General features: G+C 42.7%; 1 protein-coding gene across 5 annotated transcripts in view; it reads right to left on the bottom strand.

Annotated features, from left to right (window-relative positions):
* The window catches only part of PHKA1 (phosphorylase kinase regulatory subunit alpha 1), a 3,177,076-nt gene that overhangs the window by 1,018,811 nt on the left and 2,139,759 nt on the right, over nt 1-18,506 (bottom strand). For all 5 annotated transcript variants that reach the window (XM_044057561.1, XM_044057557.1, XM_044057558.1 and 2 more), the window contains exon 24: nt 8,213-8,292. In XM_044057561.1, the coding sequence (XP_043913496.1) occupies nt 8,213-8,292 (80 nt within the window). The remainder of the gene's footprint in view (nt 1-8,212; nt 8,293-18,506) is intronic.

Genomic DNA, 18,506 nt, shown 5'->3' with positions numbered 1-18,506 from the left:
GCTGTCCGCTTGGATCAGGCAGTCGCCCAAATAAGGGTATATTTGTATCCCTTGAAGTCTGCAGTAGGCAATTACTGATGCCAGGCATTTCGTGAATACTCTGGGCACAGTAGATAAACCAAAAGGCAATGCAGAGAATTGATAATGTATTGAACCTGCAAGAAATCTGAGGTATCTTCTGCAATTTTGTCTGATTGGGACATGCAGGTATGCCTCCTTGAGGTCCAATGTTACCAGCCAAGACTCCTTGCCCAGCATGGGAAGAAGTTGCTGTAGAGTGAGCATCTTGAATTTTGGTACGAGTAGGAATGTGTTTAGGATGGAAAGATCCAAAATAGTTCTCCAATCTTTGCCCTTCCTTGGCACCAGAAATAGCCTGGAATAAAAACCTTGACCTTGTTCGTGTAGGTACCTCTTGAATAGCTTTCATGTTTATAAGATCTGAAATTTGCTTTTGTGCCTCTGCCCTTTGATTGTGTGGCAGGTTTGGCATGCCTTTCATTTTGGAAGGGTATGAAAATGGAATTTGTAGCCTCTGTTTATAATGTTCAGGATCCATTTGTCCTTTGTGACAATATGCCAATTTTTTGAGAATAGTGCCAGCTTTCCTCCTAAGGGTGCTGCCATTTGAGACCTGGTTGGCATGCAAAGGGGAAAGTCATTGGTTTTGCTTTCTGAAAGATTGAGTTGTCCTCACCACCTCTTTGTGTAGGAGCTTGCCATTGTCTGCCTCTGTACGAGCCTTGTGTTTGTCCTCTGCCCCTCGGGCGTCTGTATCTGCCTCTTTGGGGTCTGTCTGTGGCAGGAAAGGACCAGTTTTTGGAAGGCCAATTTCTACTAAAACGTGGGGGTTGAACCTGCAGAAATTCTTTCACAGTTTGCATTGATTTAGCCTTTTCCTCCATTTTCCGTAATACTTCCTCAGCATTTGCCCCAAATAGTACATCCTTTTGAAGAGGGGCGTCTAGTAATTTAGTTTTGACATGATCAGGCAAGGCTTGTTCCTTGAGCCAGGCATGCCTACGTATGACTGAGCCTGTAACAGCAGCTCTACATGAGGCCTCTAGAGCATCAAAACCACATTGTAAGGTATGTTTACCCACTTGTTCTGCACTATGCATCAAATCCTGCAACTCCTTCATGTCTGGTTGTTCAGGTTGCGACATTTTACTTTTCAATTGAGATAACAGAAACTGTTGGTATTTTAGCATATGAAACTGACAGTTTAAGGCCCTCATGGATAAGGTAGCCGAGGTATATACCTTTTTCCCCACCTTTCTAAGGATCTGGAATCTCTCTCGAAGGCAATGGGTTTTGGCAATGGAGGCCTTAACTCCCTTGGGCCCCTGTGAGATGGTTTCTAGATCAGCAGCATGGCTTTTGTATAGAAATTGGTGTGAGTCAGGAACCCTGTAGTACCTGTCAGGCTTAACTGGAGCTGGAGGGAGAGAGTCCGGGTTAAGGCAGGCCTCCGAGTAAACATCATCTAGGATGTCCAGGACAGGAGGTATAGCCAGAGGCCTGTGCTGGGGTAACAAAAGAAATTCCCGGAGCCTTTTCTTGGAATCTGAATAATCCTGGCCTTCCCAGTGGAAGTGTTCCCTTAAGGTATGCAGAGTTCCACCAAATGAGTAATCCTCAGGGGGGGATACATAGGTTCATAGGTTCATAGGTTCATACTAGGCTATCTGCCCGAGGGCATTTACAAGCCTAGCCCATCGTTTTGTGGCTTACGCCACCCCTTTAGTATGGGGAACTATACCCATTATTTTGCTGTGCCTATGTCGAGCAGTGACACTGAGGTAATCCCTGGGGTATATCTGCGATCTCCCATCCATTGGTCAAGATTTCTCTTGAACAAGGCAAGCGAGGTGCTCTGCCTCACATGTACCGGGATTTTGTTCCACAGCATAGGGAGTCTTTGGGTGATGAATCTATCCCTCCAGCACGTCCTATTAATAGCCGTGTCGAGGTTTAAGTCTCCCGCCCTTGTGGCTCTGATGGATCTAGATTTTTGAGGTGAAGCATATTCATCAAATCTGGGTTTGACATGGCCTTGTATGTTAGGCAAAGGTCACCTCTGAGCAAGCGGTGCGACTGAATAGAGCTGGAGTTCTTTCAGTCGGGCAGCATAGGATAGATTTTTGAGACCCTTTATCCTTTTGGTGAGGAACTTTTGTGGCCTCTCCAGCTGCTGCAAGTGTCGGGTCAGATACATTCCGAATGGGGCATTGTACTCAATCATTGGTCTGATGAGTGATGAGTAAAGGGAGACTATAACCTCCCTTGATCTAGATGAGAATCCCTTCATGATAAGGTGGGCAATGTAGAAGGTCTTCCTAACTACTTTAGCTACATGGGTGTCGAATGACAGACTACTATCAACCTGGGTCCCCAGGTCCCTGATAACTTCTTCTGTGCTCAGTGGATTGCCACCTATTTGGTAGCTAGGGGTAACCTTGTTTTTCCCGAAGGGTATGACTATGCATTTTTGGCATTTAACTTTAGGCCGTGGCTCTGGCACCAGTTATCCGTTTCTGTGAGACCCTTCTGAAGGATATCTGTGTCAGATGTGTTTTCTACTATGGCCAGTTTGCAGTCATCTGCAAACTTTGTCAGCCATAACCCTCCTGTGTTTGCTTGTACTTGAAAAGTAGATGCCAAACAAGAGTGGGCCCAGGACTGAGCCCTGTGGGACACCACTTGTGACAGGCTTTGAGTCTGACATGGCACCAGCAACTCTGACCCTGTGGGTTCTGTCACTCAGCCAGTTTGCAACCCATCTTGTGATGTATGGGTTAACATTTAAGCTGATGAGTTTTTCAATGATACCCGAGTGGGGTATTGTATCGAAGGCCTTAGCCAGATCGAGGTAGGCTGTATGGACTGCCTTTCCTCATCAATGGCTTTGGTGACTGTTTGAAAAAGTCAACCAAGTTTAAAAGGCATGATCTGCCTTTGACAAAGCCAAACTGGGTTGGATCCAAAGTCTGCAAATTCCCTATGTCTTTATTTATGAGGTCCATTATGATCCTCTCCATGGCTTTGCAGATAAGGCTTGTCAAGCTAATGGGCCGGTAATTTCCAGGGTCGGTGGAGGCACCGCCTTTGTGAAGTGGGACCACAGTTGCAGTGCGCCACTCCCTGGGTACGTATCCAGAGGTAAGACTTTGATTAAACAGCTGTCCTAGCTGTGGGTTTAATTCCTCATTGAGTTCGTGGAGCACACAGCCGGGGACACCATCAGGTCCCATGGATGCTGTGTTTTTTGCTTTGGAGAGAGCAGTTCTCACTTGGGCGCTGGAGATGTTAATGGAGCCCTGATCAGAGGAGGGGGAATCTTCCTCCACTCTGGGTCTTTTGTCCGGAGGTGGCTGAGAACCTCTGATTAGAGTAATTAAATCCTCAGCCATTTTAAGCATCTGTTTCTTAGGCATGGGGCCTGGAGATGGGCCCTGTGTAGCTGGTCTCTTAGGGTGCATGGTAGCTTTAGACTTGGTGAAAGCCTTGATGGAGAAAGAAGAGGAAGGTCTGAAGACACCTTGAGTGGAGGTGGACCTGTCCACATTCTGTGTTTCAATGCCAAGCGTGGCTTCGGTATCTGTAGTCAGGGTGTGGGCCGAGGAGCCTGCGACCTCGGGTACAGGAGACACCGCCAAAGATGTGTCGTCGGTAATCAGGGGCTGAGTAGGCGCCTCGCTGAGAACCGGGCCACGTGTAGTCGGCTTTGGCGTGGTGTCGGTAGAGGTCGCAGACCTCGAGTGTCGGTCCTTGTCTTTGCGTTTTTTAGACAAAACCGGAGTCGGAGTATCCGACGACATAGTATAGTTAAATGCTTTCCCAAAATAATGCTGGGCGAACTCCGCCCGACGCTTAATAGTGCGTTTATTGAATGTAGCACAAAAGCGACAGACCGAGACGTCGTGGTCTGGGCCTAAACAAGGTATACAGAGGGAATGGAAATCCTTATGCGGTATTTGCTTCCCACAAGAAATACAATTATTAACTTTGTCTGACATCGGTCTGAGGCAAGAAAAAGTTTCCCCAACGGGGTACTTGGCTTTTAAGAAGACTTCGGTTCCAAATTTTTTTTTTTTATAATCTCAGGAGCTGGCCGACTGGCACTTGCGAAATGCTTCTGCTTCGGGCACCGCACGGCAAAAAAGAAGAAAATGGCGTCGGCTGGTTCTTTTATACCCCTGTCGCACTGACGTCAGGGAAGAAGCGACGACAACCGACGCCGGACCTAGACTTTGGAATTCGGCCGACCGAGGACCCGCCCGACGGCAGGAGAACCCATCTGTTATGACTGCAGCTGTATGCACGATGAACATCTGAGCATTGCCATTTAAAATGCCTTGTGGCTGTCTTTGGAATCTTTGGCAATTTTATTTTCGTAACTAGCTTTGGAGGATTTTATGAGGGATCTCAGCTTATTATTGAGGTTGGTATGAGAATTTTTTGCATCCTGGGATTTTCCTCTTTTCTGCAACAGTTTCATCTTTTTGTTGTAAAGTTTGTTTATGGCAGGGGACCACCAGATTGGCTTCCTTTTAGGAAAGCGTCTTGGTTCTATTTGAGATGGCATGATTTATGCATGAGTGGATGTGCTCGTACAGTTCCTTAGTGTAGGATTCAGCAGTCGAACTTTCAGCTCCCATCTGCATGGGTGTCATGAAGTCTGTCACTTCTAACTTGAGTAGCATGAAGTTGGCTTTGGAGAATTTTTTTACGGAGGTTTCCTTACTGGGAGTTGGGGGAAGGATCTGGATGTCAAGGGTGATTCGTTTATGGTCAGACCTGACCATTGAGGAGATGACCATAGATGCGCAGCATCGATTTCCCATGTTGGTAATGACAAGGTCTAGAATATTGGAGCCCCTGGTAGGACTACGGATTAGTTGATCCAGGGCATTGGAATTTATGAATTCCAAGAACCGTTGGGCAAAGGCGTTGGTACATGAGTAGTTTTCCCAGTTAATGGCAGGGTAGTTGAAATCACCGAGTATTAGGGTGTTTGGTTTTATCTTAATATTTTCCAGTATGTTTAGAAAGGTGTAGTGAGAATCTTGGGGCATGGTGGGGGATCTGTAGCTAGTTACAGTTTGGATTGCAGCCTTACCTAGTGTTAGTTGCACCTGGGGAATTTCAGACGCATTGTGTTGGGCAACTAGCCTGGTGGTGTGAATATCCTTGGTGAATATGGACACTCCTCCACCTTTATTGTTTCGGTCCTGGTTTGGTGGCCAAAAAGTGTGGTAAGAGTTGTAGCATGGTATTGCAGGGGTGCTCTCTGGAGCCTTGAACCAGGTCTCAGTTACTGCACAGATATCGATGTTCTCCATTTTTAGGAGTGCCTCAAGAGAGTGCAATGTGAGGTTTAGACTTCTAGCGTTGAGTAGCATTACCTTCAGATTTTGCATGCTTGCACCAGTTACGATGGTGGTTTTGTCTTTTGAACTTTGCCTAAAAAGGGCACTATAGGGATGGCAAGAGCCATAGCCAGTAACTTGAATCCCGGGGGCGACAGGTGCAGACCATCTCTGGCAAAGCATCGTGGTCGGTCGATCATGTCGTCTCAGGCAGACATATACTAGATCCCCTTTGAATGACACCAGAATCTTAGCCAATTGTTGAAGCCAATCATTTTGTCCTTATAGTGTCGTATCATTCTGTAAGCTACGGTGGTGCAGCGGTAACATTGTTGCCTCACAGCAAGAGGTTCTCCTGTTCGATTCTCGGCTGGAGCGCCTTCTGTGTGGAGTCTGCATGTCCTCCCCGCGGTCGAGTGGCTTTCGAAAGACATGCGTAGAATGGGCGTGCCTTCGTTGAAGGATGGATGTTGGGCTGGCACCTACTACCAATCATTTGCGGACCAGAGTTCTGCTGTGGCGACCCCTAACAGAGAAAAGCCGAAAGAAGAAGAAGACGACTGTGGTATCATTCTGGGCAAAGGCAGGATGCTACTCAGGGATAGGGTCATACTTGCCTGGGCCACATGATCCAAGAGTGCTTCCATGTCTCTTTTCATGTAGTCAAGGGAGGTATGTCTCAAGTCATTCACTCCAACATGGACAATGAGAGAGTCGTATTTGTACTTGTTGTGGAGTGACTTGAGTACATGCATTATGTGGCAGATCCTGCCACCCGACAGGCAGCTGACTGTAATTTTCTCCTTGTTCAGCCGGGTGAGTGGGACATCAGTGTGCCTGACTATAGAGTCACCTATGACTAAAGTGTTGGGTACGTTGTCTTGCCTTAGGGGCTGTTGTCGGGTGGCACACTGGTGTTATGAACTATGTGACATTTTGGTTGTGATTGGCGTTTGTTTGCGTTTCAGCTTCGGAGGTCCTTGTTGCTTGAGCAGGTTACTGTTAAGGGCCTCCGCATATGAGGGTTTAGTGTTGCTAAGTGAGGGTGTTGGTGGTGTGGTTTTAGAAGGGCTATGTGTTGCTTGAGGTGTAGTGCAGGTGTTAACCTTCCCCTCTTGAATGTCTAGCGCAATCTTGCGTGGAGAGAGCTTTGCTTCCAGTTTGGCTATGTAAATGCATCTCTCGCAGGTTGTAGTGTTGTGTGGTAGGAGGAGAGGTTTAAGGCTTCCTATTGCTTTCCAGCAGGTTTTAGAGCAAGTGCTAGTCACAGGGATGCTTAAAGGTAAGATGAAAAAAAATGGTTTATCCTAAACACTGCAGTGTGCACTACAGGAGTTAGATGTGAAAGTAGGTAACTTAAGTTTTACCTGCCTAAAAAGTTAAGTTTTAGTGGAGAGTCACTATTTTTAAAACAGCAAGATAGATTGAAAGGGGTGGTCACTTTTGTATTCCGGTACTATGGAATACAGTAAGATGGCCAATAAATTTAAATAGTTGAAGGGGAGTGATTTCATAAAATGATAATTTTGCACTTACTCACACAAGCGCTTCCTCGTCACCCTAATCTGCCCACCCAGCATCTCCGACAGTGCATCCTGCACAGAATCCTTAAAATCTGCCAACTCACCACACTCCCAAAAAATATGTTCCCAATTATCTCTTTCTTTCCTGTCACACCTCCAATATTTGCTGTCTAGCTGAGGAAAAATCATCTGGAGTCTACTTGGGGTACAAATATATCTATGTAAACATTTCCAAGCAAAAATCCTAAATCATCTAGATTTTGTTGCATATTTGGGAAACAATACATATATCCTTACATTGTTTCTTTATGAATTATTTATCCAATATCTTTTCCTAATACTTTCTAACCTCCTCTGATGGATTCTTACAGTTATCATGCAATATTTTATATGCTCTACTAATGACCCCTTTTTTAATGGCAGCTTATGTTCTAGAGTCTACTAAAAACTCTACCAGTGCTGGTCTTTCATTTAGGATGCCACTATTTCTTTCTCTTTGCCTATATTCTGATATCAATCCTTAATAGGGAAGGTAATCTCTAACTTGCAGTCCAAATAAATTCTTGGCATCTTCCCATTCTGTCATCTTTCTGCTCCCAATACCTTGGTTCCTTTGCCAGTTTTCTCAAATAAATTCCAGCCCCCTCTTGCCTATTGTCTACATCCCCAACTGCAGTCATCCCTATCAACACATTCTCCTTTCCCTTGCTGGTTTAGTTCTTAGGATACATTCTGCTGCTTTATAGATATAATATTCTGTATGATTATTGTTATTCTTCTTAAAGGCCTGCAACCAAAATCTTCTCAACAGCTCTTTGATTATAAGTTTAGTATGATCCTATAAACCTCTTGGAGGAGAGATGCCTCTCAGCCAGCAAAATAATCATGTTCACCAGGTCCCTGTCAAGCCAACTATGTGATAAGCCTTTATGAGGTTTGTCTAAGGAAGTGTATGCCCTCAGGGGAAGGCACTGCACACCCCACACCTGTGAACAGACACACAGCTCCAAGGGCAAGGGTTTAACCTTGTATGTCTGCCTGGATGACAGCCTAACATGAAAGACTGGTGCAGTTGATTGTGACAAAATTGATAGTTGGCAGGCAAAGAGAAAGATTTATACCATGCCCTATCTTCAGAATTATTGGGGTATGGCATGAAGTTTAATTGGCAATATTATTTAGCAAACCTTAATTACAAACACAGTGCTATGTTAACAGCACATTGGCAAGCCTGGAAAAAGCAAATTCTCATAAAATGCTTTCATGACAGTGACATCTGCACTCAAACAGAAAAGGAAGAGTAATTTTGATACTCACGCAGATATTGTTTTTTCACGTGGCTCAGGAGGTAACCCAACTGTTAAATGTTTCTGGTGAGACAAAAGATCTGTACAAGCCTGAAAGAGAATACACACACAAATTAAAATGAGACAAAAAAAATAATGGATTATTTTACTCATGTACTAGCGGATTCTTAAGAAAGTATTCTCTAAAAAAAAAAACAAAAAAAAAAAAAAAAAACGGTGAGGAATTAAAACGAATGAATGCCTCATACGAGGGAAGTGCAGTTGCACTTCAAAACTGCTACCTATAAATACATGCATAAATGAATGTCACAAAACTTAACATAGCATTAACACTGTTTGGCAGTTACCGAAGAGGATCAAGGCTCTGAGCTGTTAACCTGCTTCCTTCCAAGTCCAAGGTATAGGGTGTGATCCATTCTACCCCCATTTGCCTGCTGTGTACTTCTAAGCATGTCAATAACCACAAAATACTTCCAGGTTGGCCCTCAAGAGACAAATGACCCGTAAAATGCATTGGTTAACAAATGGGCAAAATAATTGGTTATCTTTCATGGTCTGGGGTTTGATTAGCTCAGCTATCATTTCCTGCTCTGTGACCTTGAACAAGTCACCAGATATTGCTCCTGGGCTGCCCCTGAAAAGAGACTGCATCTCCAGGGAGCCTACCTGGCTAACAAATGGCTACATTCCAAATTCAGAAAAGATAAGCATGCTTGGCATTTACTGACCGCATTATGAGTACATTGTTGGATTTTTGTTTTATTTAAAATGTTTTTCCATACATTTAATCTTTATTCCAAGCCCAGGCCTTCTCAGACTCTTAAGAAATTAATTTTTCTTTGTATACTTACCGTGACTGGGAACAAGGAATTTTCAAGCAGCATTTATCATGTTACATCTTAGTTGTACACACCTCATCATTGCAGACGTCATGTTTCAAAGAACAGAGCAATTTGACATCTTCTAGAACTTTCCCTGGCTTATGTACAAACACAGGGTTTGGAGAAGAGACAAAGATTCTAATTTAACACTGCACTGAGATAGCTTTAACATCAGTCAGTACTAAAGAAATATAAATGCTATTTCAGCAGTAGCTCATGTCTTTTTCTTTTCAGTGAATTAGGAAACAGGGCATGCTGTGGAACTGATGACAAGGAAACTTCCCAATTACCTGTTTGGTATTAAGACATTTAACAACTTCCACATCAGATGCTGAGTCTGTTATACATTGAAAACATTATTGCATCAGGGAATAAAAATAAAGGATGATAAAGGGACAGCTTCAAAGGTGGGCAAATGACATCAGAGAGACAAACTGAACTGAACTGCTGCACTGGTGTGGCTGGACCAATCATTCCTTCAGAGCACATGAATACACTCAGAACATCAAAACCAGTAAAGCATAAATTGACCCCAACACAAAGATGCAGCTCCCCATCTGTAAGTGATAATTCCATAATTTATAAAGCCCTTACTCCTTTAAAATTATACAAGGTTGCTTTTATCTTATCAGATGATTTGCATTCATCCAGGCTTCATGGAACAGTATTCCAGGTTCATACAATCCATTCTATGAAATAGCATTTTACTCCTGTAAGTTATGAGATGTACAACATCTTATTGCAAATTAGACCCCCCCCCAATCTCTCTCACTTTCACTCTACTCAACCAGCGTCTGGATGACCTATAAACTTGAATTATGCATATTTAATCCCCCTCCTTAGACTTCACTGTTTATGTACGCCCATGGAGCTTAAACAACCTCCTAATCTCTCTCTCTCTCAGAGATACCCTACTGTGCTCCAACTACTGCCCTCTGAACACCAATCTAACAGATTCTTACCTCTCATACAGCACAGTCTTAAGACATGGCTACATCCTTTCTTTACAGAGGAAATGGATACAGCAGTATGGAATTAATTCCTCTAGCAATACATCCTCTTCACACAGGTTCATAGCTATTTACTAGGCTACTGACCTGTGAGGATCTTAAGAAGCCTAGCCTTACATTCCCATGGTAGATTTTAGCTCTTATATTTAGCATACAAATAACCCAGAGATGGGCTAAACAAGGACATGTTGGAATATTTATATCTCTCTCTTTTCCATGAGTGACAGGTCTGAAAAACTGGGGGAGAATTTATGGTTACCCACCAATTCATCTAAATTACATTTGAATAGAGCAAGAGAACTACTTTGCTTTATGTGGAATGGAAGATGGCACCATAGAAGAGTCATTATCTGATACAAACCCATACTTTCAACATGTTCTACTTGTTTGGTAAAAGAGAATGAGACCACGGGGCTTGCAAATGTGTAATAGGTCAGACAGAATATGATCTGCTGAAGTTCTGTATGCCGGACTGAAGTCACCTCTCAGTAGCACATATGATGAGAAGAGGCAAAAGGCTTTGGGACTGTCTGCAGTTTTACAATTTAGGCCCTTTATTTTTTTAGTGAGAAAGCACTGTGGTCACTCCAGATGGAACAAAATATTTGGACAGGTACGTACTGAAAGGGGCAGAGTACAGTTCAGATATAAACTGTGCGATCAGATCACAGTGGATTCAGTTTATTTTCCATATAGGTTCTGAGATCCCCAGTTATGGGATCAACTTTCAAGGGTGTGCGTTATCAATGTGGTAGTTTCAAGGGAAGTCATGCTTGCTGAAGGATACAATTATACACTTCTTGGCATTTAGTTTTGGTCCATTGTTTTGATACTATTTGTTCAGAACAGGCCCTTTTAGATTATCTTGGTGTCCACTGGGAGTTTATGATGTCATCAAGTTTGCAGTCATCTGCAAACTTGGTCAGCCACAACCCTTTAACACTAGCTCTGACCTCCAAAAAACAAATGTCAAACACGAGTGGCACAAGGACTAAACTCTGGGGTGCATCACTACTGACGGGGCTTTTTTGGGAGAAAGAGATGTCCTCTCTGGCATCCTGTGTTCTATTTGTGAGCCAGTTTGCTACCCAATGAGTTACAGATTGACATTTAGTTGGGAGGACTTATCAATGATACCTCAACTGTGGATGGTATCACATGCCTTTATGAGGTCTAGATTTGTGGTTTACCTTCGACCATTGCTTCAGTAACTTTTTCAAAGCTGTTGACCAGTTTTAGAAGGCAGGACTTCCAAATGAAGAATCGGAACTGAGCTGGCTCGACAGCCTACAGGATACCTATATCCTTATTCAATAATCACTTCCATACCATTACAGATGAGACTGGTCAGGCTTACACAGACAGGTCTAGAATTATTCAGGTACATTGAAGTCCCACCTTTCTAAAAAGGAAAGACAGTTGCTGTCCTTGTTCATTCAGCACAAGACCTGCTCTGAGGCCTTAGTCTGAATAACGTCTATGGAGGTTCAGACAAATCATTTTTCAGGCTGACCAGTAGGCAGCCTGATATGATATCTGGCCACATAGATGTAGTGCTTTTGGCCTTGGGTTTTGAGGAGAGGGTGTAGGATGTGGGTATGTGGTATGAGAACACTGGAGGGGAGAGGGGGATAAAGTCTGAGCTAAATTTGTCTGCTAGTAGACTGGGTATGTCCCCTGGGTCTGTGTATATGTTATCCTGTACTATAAGCTCTGCGTAGTACTGTGCATTGCTTCTGAGATTTTTAACAAAGTTAAAGAAGGCTTTGTACTTACACTCACCTGGGTGGTTATTTTTACCTCATATCTTTACTTTGGCTGAACTGATCAGGGTCTGGAGTTCCTTGTTTAGTTAGCAACAGTGTTTTGGCATCTTGAGAGTTAGATTTGTTTTTTCACTCATTTTTTTCTTTTGTTATACAGTCTGTTTATATTTGGGATCCATCATGGGGGTATAATTTATTTAAGTGGACAGATGCATCTATGCAGCTATTAACATGTTCACAGAATCTGGCAGTGAAAGACTCAGCATAAGCAAGTCTTAAGATGAACAGAACTTTTGAATTTAGCCATGTCATCACTCAATTTTAGTAAATTAGCTTTTCCAATACCTCAGAATATGAAGGTATTGTAAGATGCTTCAGACATCTATTTTAGAGTGAACACGGTTGATCTGCAGTCTGATCTATATGAATAGGGAGGAAGTTACAATTGGTGTGGAGCAAAGTTTCCCATATTGGTAAGGACCAAGTTCAGAATTTAATTACCTTTGTTGGGGGTCTAGACAGTCTGTATTAATGAAGTCCAAAAATCTCTGGGCATAAACATCTGACAATGTACAAGTCTCACCAGTTTATGGATGGGGTAGCCGATGTCTCCTAAAAGAATGGTGTCTGGCTTAAAACAGAAGTATTCCATACTAGTTAGGAAGGAGGTATTAGGTATGGGTCATGGGGAAAATTGGGAAGGTGTGTTTCTACAGTTAATTATGTTATAATAAGGGGTTTTGTTTGCCATCAGCTGAAAGTGGAGGAGTTCCAGGTCATTATAATGTCTGCAAGTTCAGAGATTTAAAAAAGTGCATTTTTTAAAGAATATAGAGATGCCACCAACTTTACTGCCTTTGACTGATGTAGTGGGCCTGAACATCTGACTGGAATGGAAACCCTGCACTAATGGAAAGCTTTCACTAATCCTGAACCAGGTCTCTGATGATGATGATGATGATGATGTGTATATTGATATTTTCCACGGTAAGGAGTGCTTGAAGGGATTGGATTTATTTATTTTTTTAATACTTTATTCTACTTACATTTTTTAATACATTATACCAAGTGATTTATCCCATGCTCTCTTACGGGTCTATATCATATGATCGACATTTGAACATGTCGAAGCACCTTTATTTGACATGAAAATGTCGAACGCTGTGTTTGTCGAATGGCCAAATCACAGACTTCTTTCCAAGGGAAAGAAATCAGATGGCTGTTCTATCACACCTGCCCTTTCCCCGACTGTAGTGCGGTCTCTGAGTTAGAATATATAGTTAGGGGCTGTGTGTGGGGCACAGCCCTCCATGGTGGGTGGTTTGTTTTTATTTATTTTTTTTTATGTTTGTTTTTATGTGGTGGTGTTTGCTGGCCTTCCTATTTCTTTCCCTTGGAAAGAAATCTGTGATTTGGCCGTTCGACAAACTCAGCGTTTGACATTTTTGTGGTGAGCAAAGGTGCTTTGACATTTTCAAATTTCGATCATATGATACAGACCCCTCTGTTACTACTCCCCGGTTCCGTTTATCATACAACCACCAAACTTTCACCACCACATGCCCCCCTACTTTTGATTTTTCTTTCCAAAGTGCACCATTTGTATTTTTAATTCTAAATGGCACCTACAATAGGTTCACAAACATTTTTCAAACTTGTTCACTTCTTTTGCAAGGCTGAGCTCATTTTCTATATCTGCCACCAGTGTCCTGCTCATAGTGTAACAGATCACTCTACTCAAAAAACAGGTCTATATCACTTGAACGAAACAGCTCAATATCGAATGTAATAATATTGAACTGCTAACGTCGAACAGCAAATCACACGAAAGCAAATAATGACAAAAATCACAATTTTAAAAGAAAATAGTTGGCCAATTTTCACGCAAGGTAATGTACGTCATTAGTTCTGTCATGAATATTCATAAAGTACGTCAATATCTATCAGTGGCACGTTCCTATTTTATATGTTGGTATATGCACGTTATGTCAATTATAGAGGTTAATTGAATCGTAATTATACGTACTGTATGCTTAACTGTAACCAGAGAGCAGCATGGCTACCTCTGCTGAACGTACTATTCCTGCAATTGTAGGTGAAATTTACCAATGCGTATCTTCACAAAGAAAGACGGAAATGTTACATATAGATGATTATCTTTACCACTTAGAAAAATTACGAAGCATTATTAAGAATAGGGCAGAATGCACAGCGTTTGAGTTTCTCAATGCAATTGCGATGCTTTTAAAACTGTAATCAATGATTACTGGTATACAAGCTTACCAAGGATATTGTACATACTTCAGTTGAATTTATTTGGGTAAAGTAAAGCACATGTCAAGTTCACTTTTATTTACACAATTGTCATTTCAAATAAAAAATGTTTCTGGTATTAATTACTTAATTATGTATAATATGGTGTGTAGTTTTGAGTTACGTCACTAGCGTGTTCACGTATTTGTTTTCACAGAGGTGGCTAAGTGTTGCTATTCAGATTTCGAATTTTCGATATTTTAAGCTTTTGGGTTTTTTACAATTCGAAGTATGCAGTTCGATGTTGTAATGTTCGATATTGAGCTCTTTCGTTCAAGTGATATAGACCCTCAAAAACCTTATGACAACAATCATATTTTTTATACTTTACTATCAAACAGATGAAAAGTTGGCTGTTCCACGGATCCCTTGTGTCACCAATGTGGACAACAGGCAGTATACATTTAATATATCTTACAATTATAAGAACTATAAAATTATAAACAAATGTGCATAGTTAAATACAGAACACTGACATCTATACACATGTACATAAAAAGTTATAAAGGTACACTGTGGTACACACTTCCTGTACTTTGCCACTTGCTTCTTCCAATTTATTTTATTTTAATTTATCAGGGAGAGCACTGATTTCCATGGATGTTTTTCAGACTCAGCCTGGGACAGCTGTCTAGTTCAGTGACTTGGTCAGAGTCGCACAGTCAACAGAGGTTGAGGGAATCAAACCCTTAACCACTGGATCATAGGAAATAGCTGAATAACTCCATAATCCTCTCCTCCAACTGTCAAACTAATACTCTGTGCCAAATGTCACATCGATAAGACAACATTTCTTGCATCAAAACTCTCAGCACTTTGATAATCATTCACTGCTTCTGCAAAATTAGTATTTCCATCATTTTACCATGCACACTTTAGGTTACTTAGTATACACGGATGCGTTCATAAGAGTAAAAGCTTAAAAGAATGAACAATTTTTTGTTCTTCTGGCTGCTGGGCTGCCCTTTGTCCATGACCTCATTCCATAGGTTCTGGGAATTTACCCTTTCTCCACTGTTGTGTAAATCTCAGGGTTGGTACATATAATTATCAAGGGGTATGGACTACTATTTTCTTTCCATTATTTTGTGTTTCAATCTAAAATGATACATCTTTCTTGGTTCTCTCTTTTGAGCATTTGCCGTTTCATGAAACAATGATATACAGTAAGTTGGCCCTTGTTAAACATCCTTTCTGATTTACAGAAAGCAAGGTTGTAAGAACTTATTAACAGCAGATGTCCAACTGATTACTGTTGTAGTATTCCAGACTGCTGAGTTATCTCACCAAATAACTTGGATGTCCGGTCGTGGTACCAAAGCCAAAACCTTTAAACATGTCACCTAGGCCCATGGATGTAAGTGTACATAAGCGAACATAAAATATCAGACTATTTCAAAGCCAGGAAGCCTGGAAACACCTGAGGCCTTCAAAGAAGAATAAGGTCAACTAAGAAGAGAGAAAGCAGGAAAGGCCTCCCCCTCAGAACATGAGTAGCAGTTAAGGAAAAAAAAAAGTAAAGTGAGATGGCAGGGTATGAAGGAATAGTACAGCAGTGAGCAGCATGACATCTTTTAGTTATGTACTCACCATAACTTCAGATGTTTGGGATCCATCTCGCCTACATTCTGAATGATGGGTTCGGAGCCGATCCCTCGGCTCCGACTCGGCACGCTTATGCCAAAGAGCGAAGTCTCTTATTGGCTGAGCTTACTATATCCCAGGATGCACCACTACCAGTCCCCCAGATCTAGTTTGTCCGCATACATGCACACATGCATACCCTGCTTATATAACATCGTCAGATGAAACAAGATAAAAACAGTGGAGCTCAAAACCGTCCAATCTCTTCTGATCTGCAAGGCAGGGGGAAGGAGGGTGGGTATCAGGAATGTAGAGATGGATCCCAAACATCTGAAGTTATGGTGAGTACATAACTAAAAGATGTTATGTGATCCTATCTCGCCTACATTCTGAATGATGGGACAGCGTCCCTAGCACCTGAATCCTGGGTGGCTCACTGGAAAACACTCCTGAGTACCGTGGAACCAAATGAAGCTCGTCCTCTAGATGCCACATCCAATTTGTAGTGGGAAATGAAAGTGGGGGGTTGGACCAAGTAGCCGCAGCACAAATTTCTGATATAGCGAGCTTGGAATGAAAGGCTATAGAAGTAGCCATAGCTCTGGTAGAATGAGCTTTGATAGATGATGTAAGTTGTTTATTCGAAGAAGAATAGGCCTGAGTTATGCAATCTCTGATCCATTTTGAGATTGTAGCTTTTGTAATGGTTTGGCCCAATTTATTATCTGAGAAGGACACAAACAACTGGTCTGACTTACGAAGTTGCTGAGTCCTGTCTAAATAGAAGCGTAATTGCCTGTGAACATCCAATTTATGGAGAGTGTATTCTGCTTCATTAGAGAATTTTGGAAAGAAAACTGGTAGCTCTAGAGATTGTTGAAGACAGAAACTAGAACAGACTTTTGGGACAAAGGATGGATTAGGCCTAAGTGATACTCTATCCTTGTGGAAAATCAAGTACGGTGGTTTAATAGACAGGGCTTGAAGCTCTGAGACTCTTCTTGCGGAGGTAATAGCCACTAAGAATGCCGTTTTCCAAGACAGATATTTTAATTGGCATGTAGCAGCCGGTTCAAAAGGGGGAGATGTTAATGCGCGAAGCACCAAATCAAGATCCCACGGAGGTGCAGGATGAAAAACTGGTGGTCTTAACAGACTGGCACCTTTAATGAACGTTTTGCATAGTCTGCTGCTCATCAAAGGAGGATCTGTGGATTCATGGAATTTAGAGATAGCAGCTAGTTGGACTTTAATAGTTGAGACAGAAGATCCCTGATTAAACAGGGATGTTAAGAATTTCAAAACCTCTGGGACAGGAGCAGTGATAGGGTCTAAGCCCTTGAGTTGAGCCCAGATAGCAAACCTCTTCCACTTACTGAGGTACAATTTGTTAGTGGTGGGTTTGTGGGTCAAGATAAAATGTGAACAACTTCCGGGTCTAGTGTGTGCCTTCTAACTAAGGTTGAAAGTGGAGGAGCCAAGCTGTCAATTTTAGAGATTGAAGGGACTGATGCCAATGTCCCGACTGATGGATTAGCAAATCCGGGATCAGGTCTAAGGTCCACGGATCGTCCACTGCATGCTTTTTCAGGTAAGGAAACCATATCTGACGAGGCCAGTATGGGGCAATCAGAATCATTGAAGACCCCAGTTGAGAAGCTTTTTGAATAACTTTTGGAAGGAGTGGAATTGGAGGAAAGGCATAAAGTAGCCCTGTTGGCCAAGGTTGTGTTAGAGCATCTATGGCTGGTACTCCCTGATGTGGGATCAAGGAGAAGAACCTTTGGCACTTGGTGTTTAGAGGAGTTGCAAATAGGTCGCAGCACGGCGTCCCCCATCTCTTGAAAACCTGGGCTGCTACTGTGCGGTTTAGAGACCATTCGTGAGGAGAGAGAATTGTCCTGCTTAATTTGTCCGCCAATACATTTGACTTTCCCGGGATGTGGGTCGCTACCAAGAAGCGGTTGGTAGCTACAGCCCATTCCCACACTCTCATGGCCTCTCTGCAAAGGGGGTACGATCTGGTCCCTCCTTGTTTGTTCAGATACCAAACCACCGACATGTTGTCTGTGTGGATGGCGATGATGCCCTGAGGAAGAAACTTGTGTAAGGCCTCTAGGGATAGAAGTACAGCCCTCATCTCCAACACGTTGATGTGGAGAAGAGCTTCGTCCGGAAGCCAGGAGCCCTGAACTAGCCTGCCCAGACAATGCCCCCGCCACCCTATCTGGGAGGCATCTGTCGTCAGGGTAACCACTGGAGCGGGGAGAACAAACGGTTTTCCTGATCCAAGTCGGATGACTGAACCCACCAGCGAAGGTCCCTTTGCATATTTCGGTAATCATGATGTGATGATTGAGGAGAAGATCCTGAAAGGACCATTGAGTTGACAAGAGCCACTGAAGAATCCTCATGTGTAATCTTGCTAGAGGAACTAAAAGAACCGTGGCAGACATTGAGCCTAAAACCTGTAGGACCATCCTGGCTGGGGCTTTGGATCTCGAGATTAGAGCTTGAACTTGGCCCTGTAAAGTTCGGATCCTTTCGGCAGGAAGAAAGACGCATCAATCTTGAGTCTATCTCTGCTCCTATAAACTTTATGCGTTGAGAGGGCAGCAAGACAGACTTTGACCAATTGAATGTAATCCCTAGGGAAACACCCAGGAGATGGTGGCTTTGAGGTTGTCCATTAGTAGATGCCTGGTGGTGGCAGTCAGGAGCCAGTCGTCGAGATAGGGAAACACTTGGAA

The sequence above is a fragment of the Protopterus annectens genome, chromosome 15.part0 (assembly GCF_019279795.1).
Source record: "Protopterus annectens isolate FY-2018-M chromosome 15.part0, PAN1.0, whole genome shotgun sequence".
NCBI lineage: Eukaryota > Metazoa > Chordata > Ceratodontiformes > Protopteridae > Protopterus > Protopterus annectens.
The sequence above is the reverse complement of the archived record's forward strand: the minus strand, read 5'-3'. Positions and strand labels throughout refer to the sequence as shown.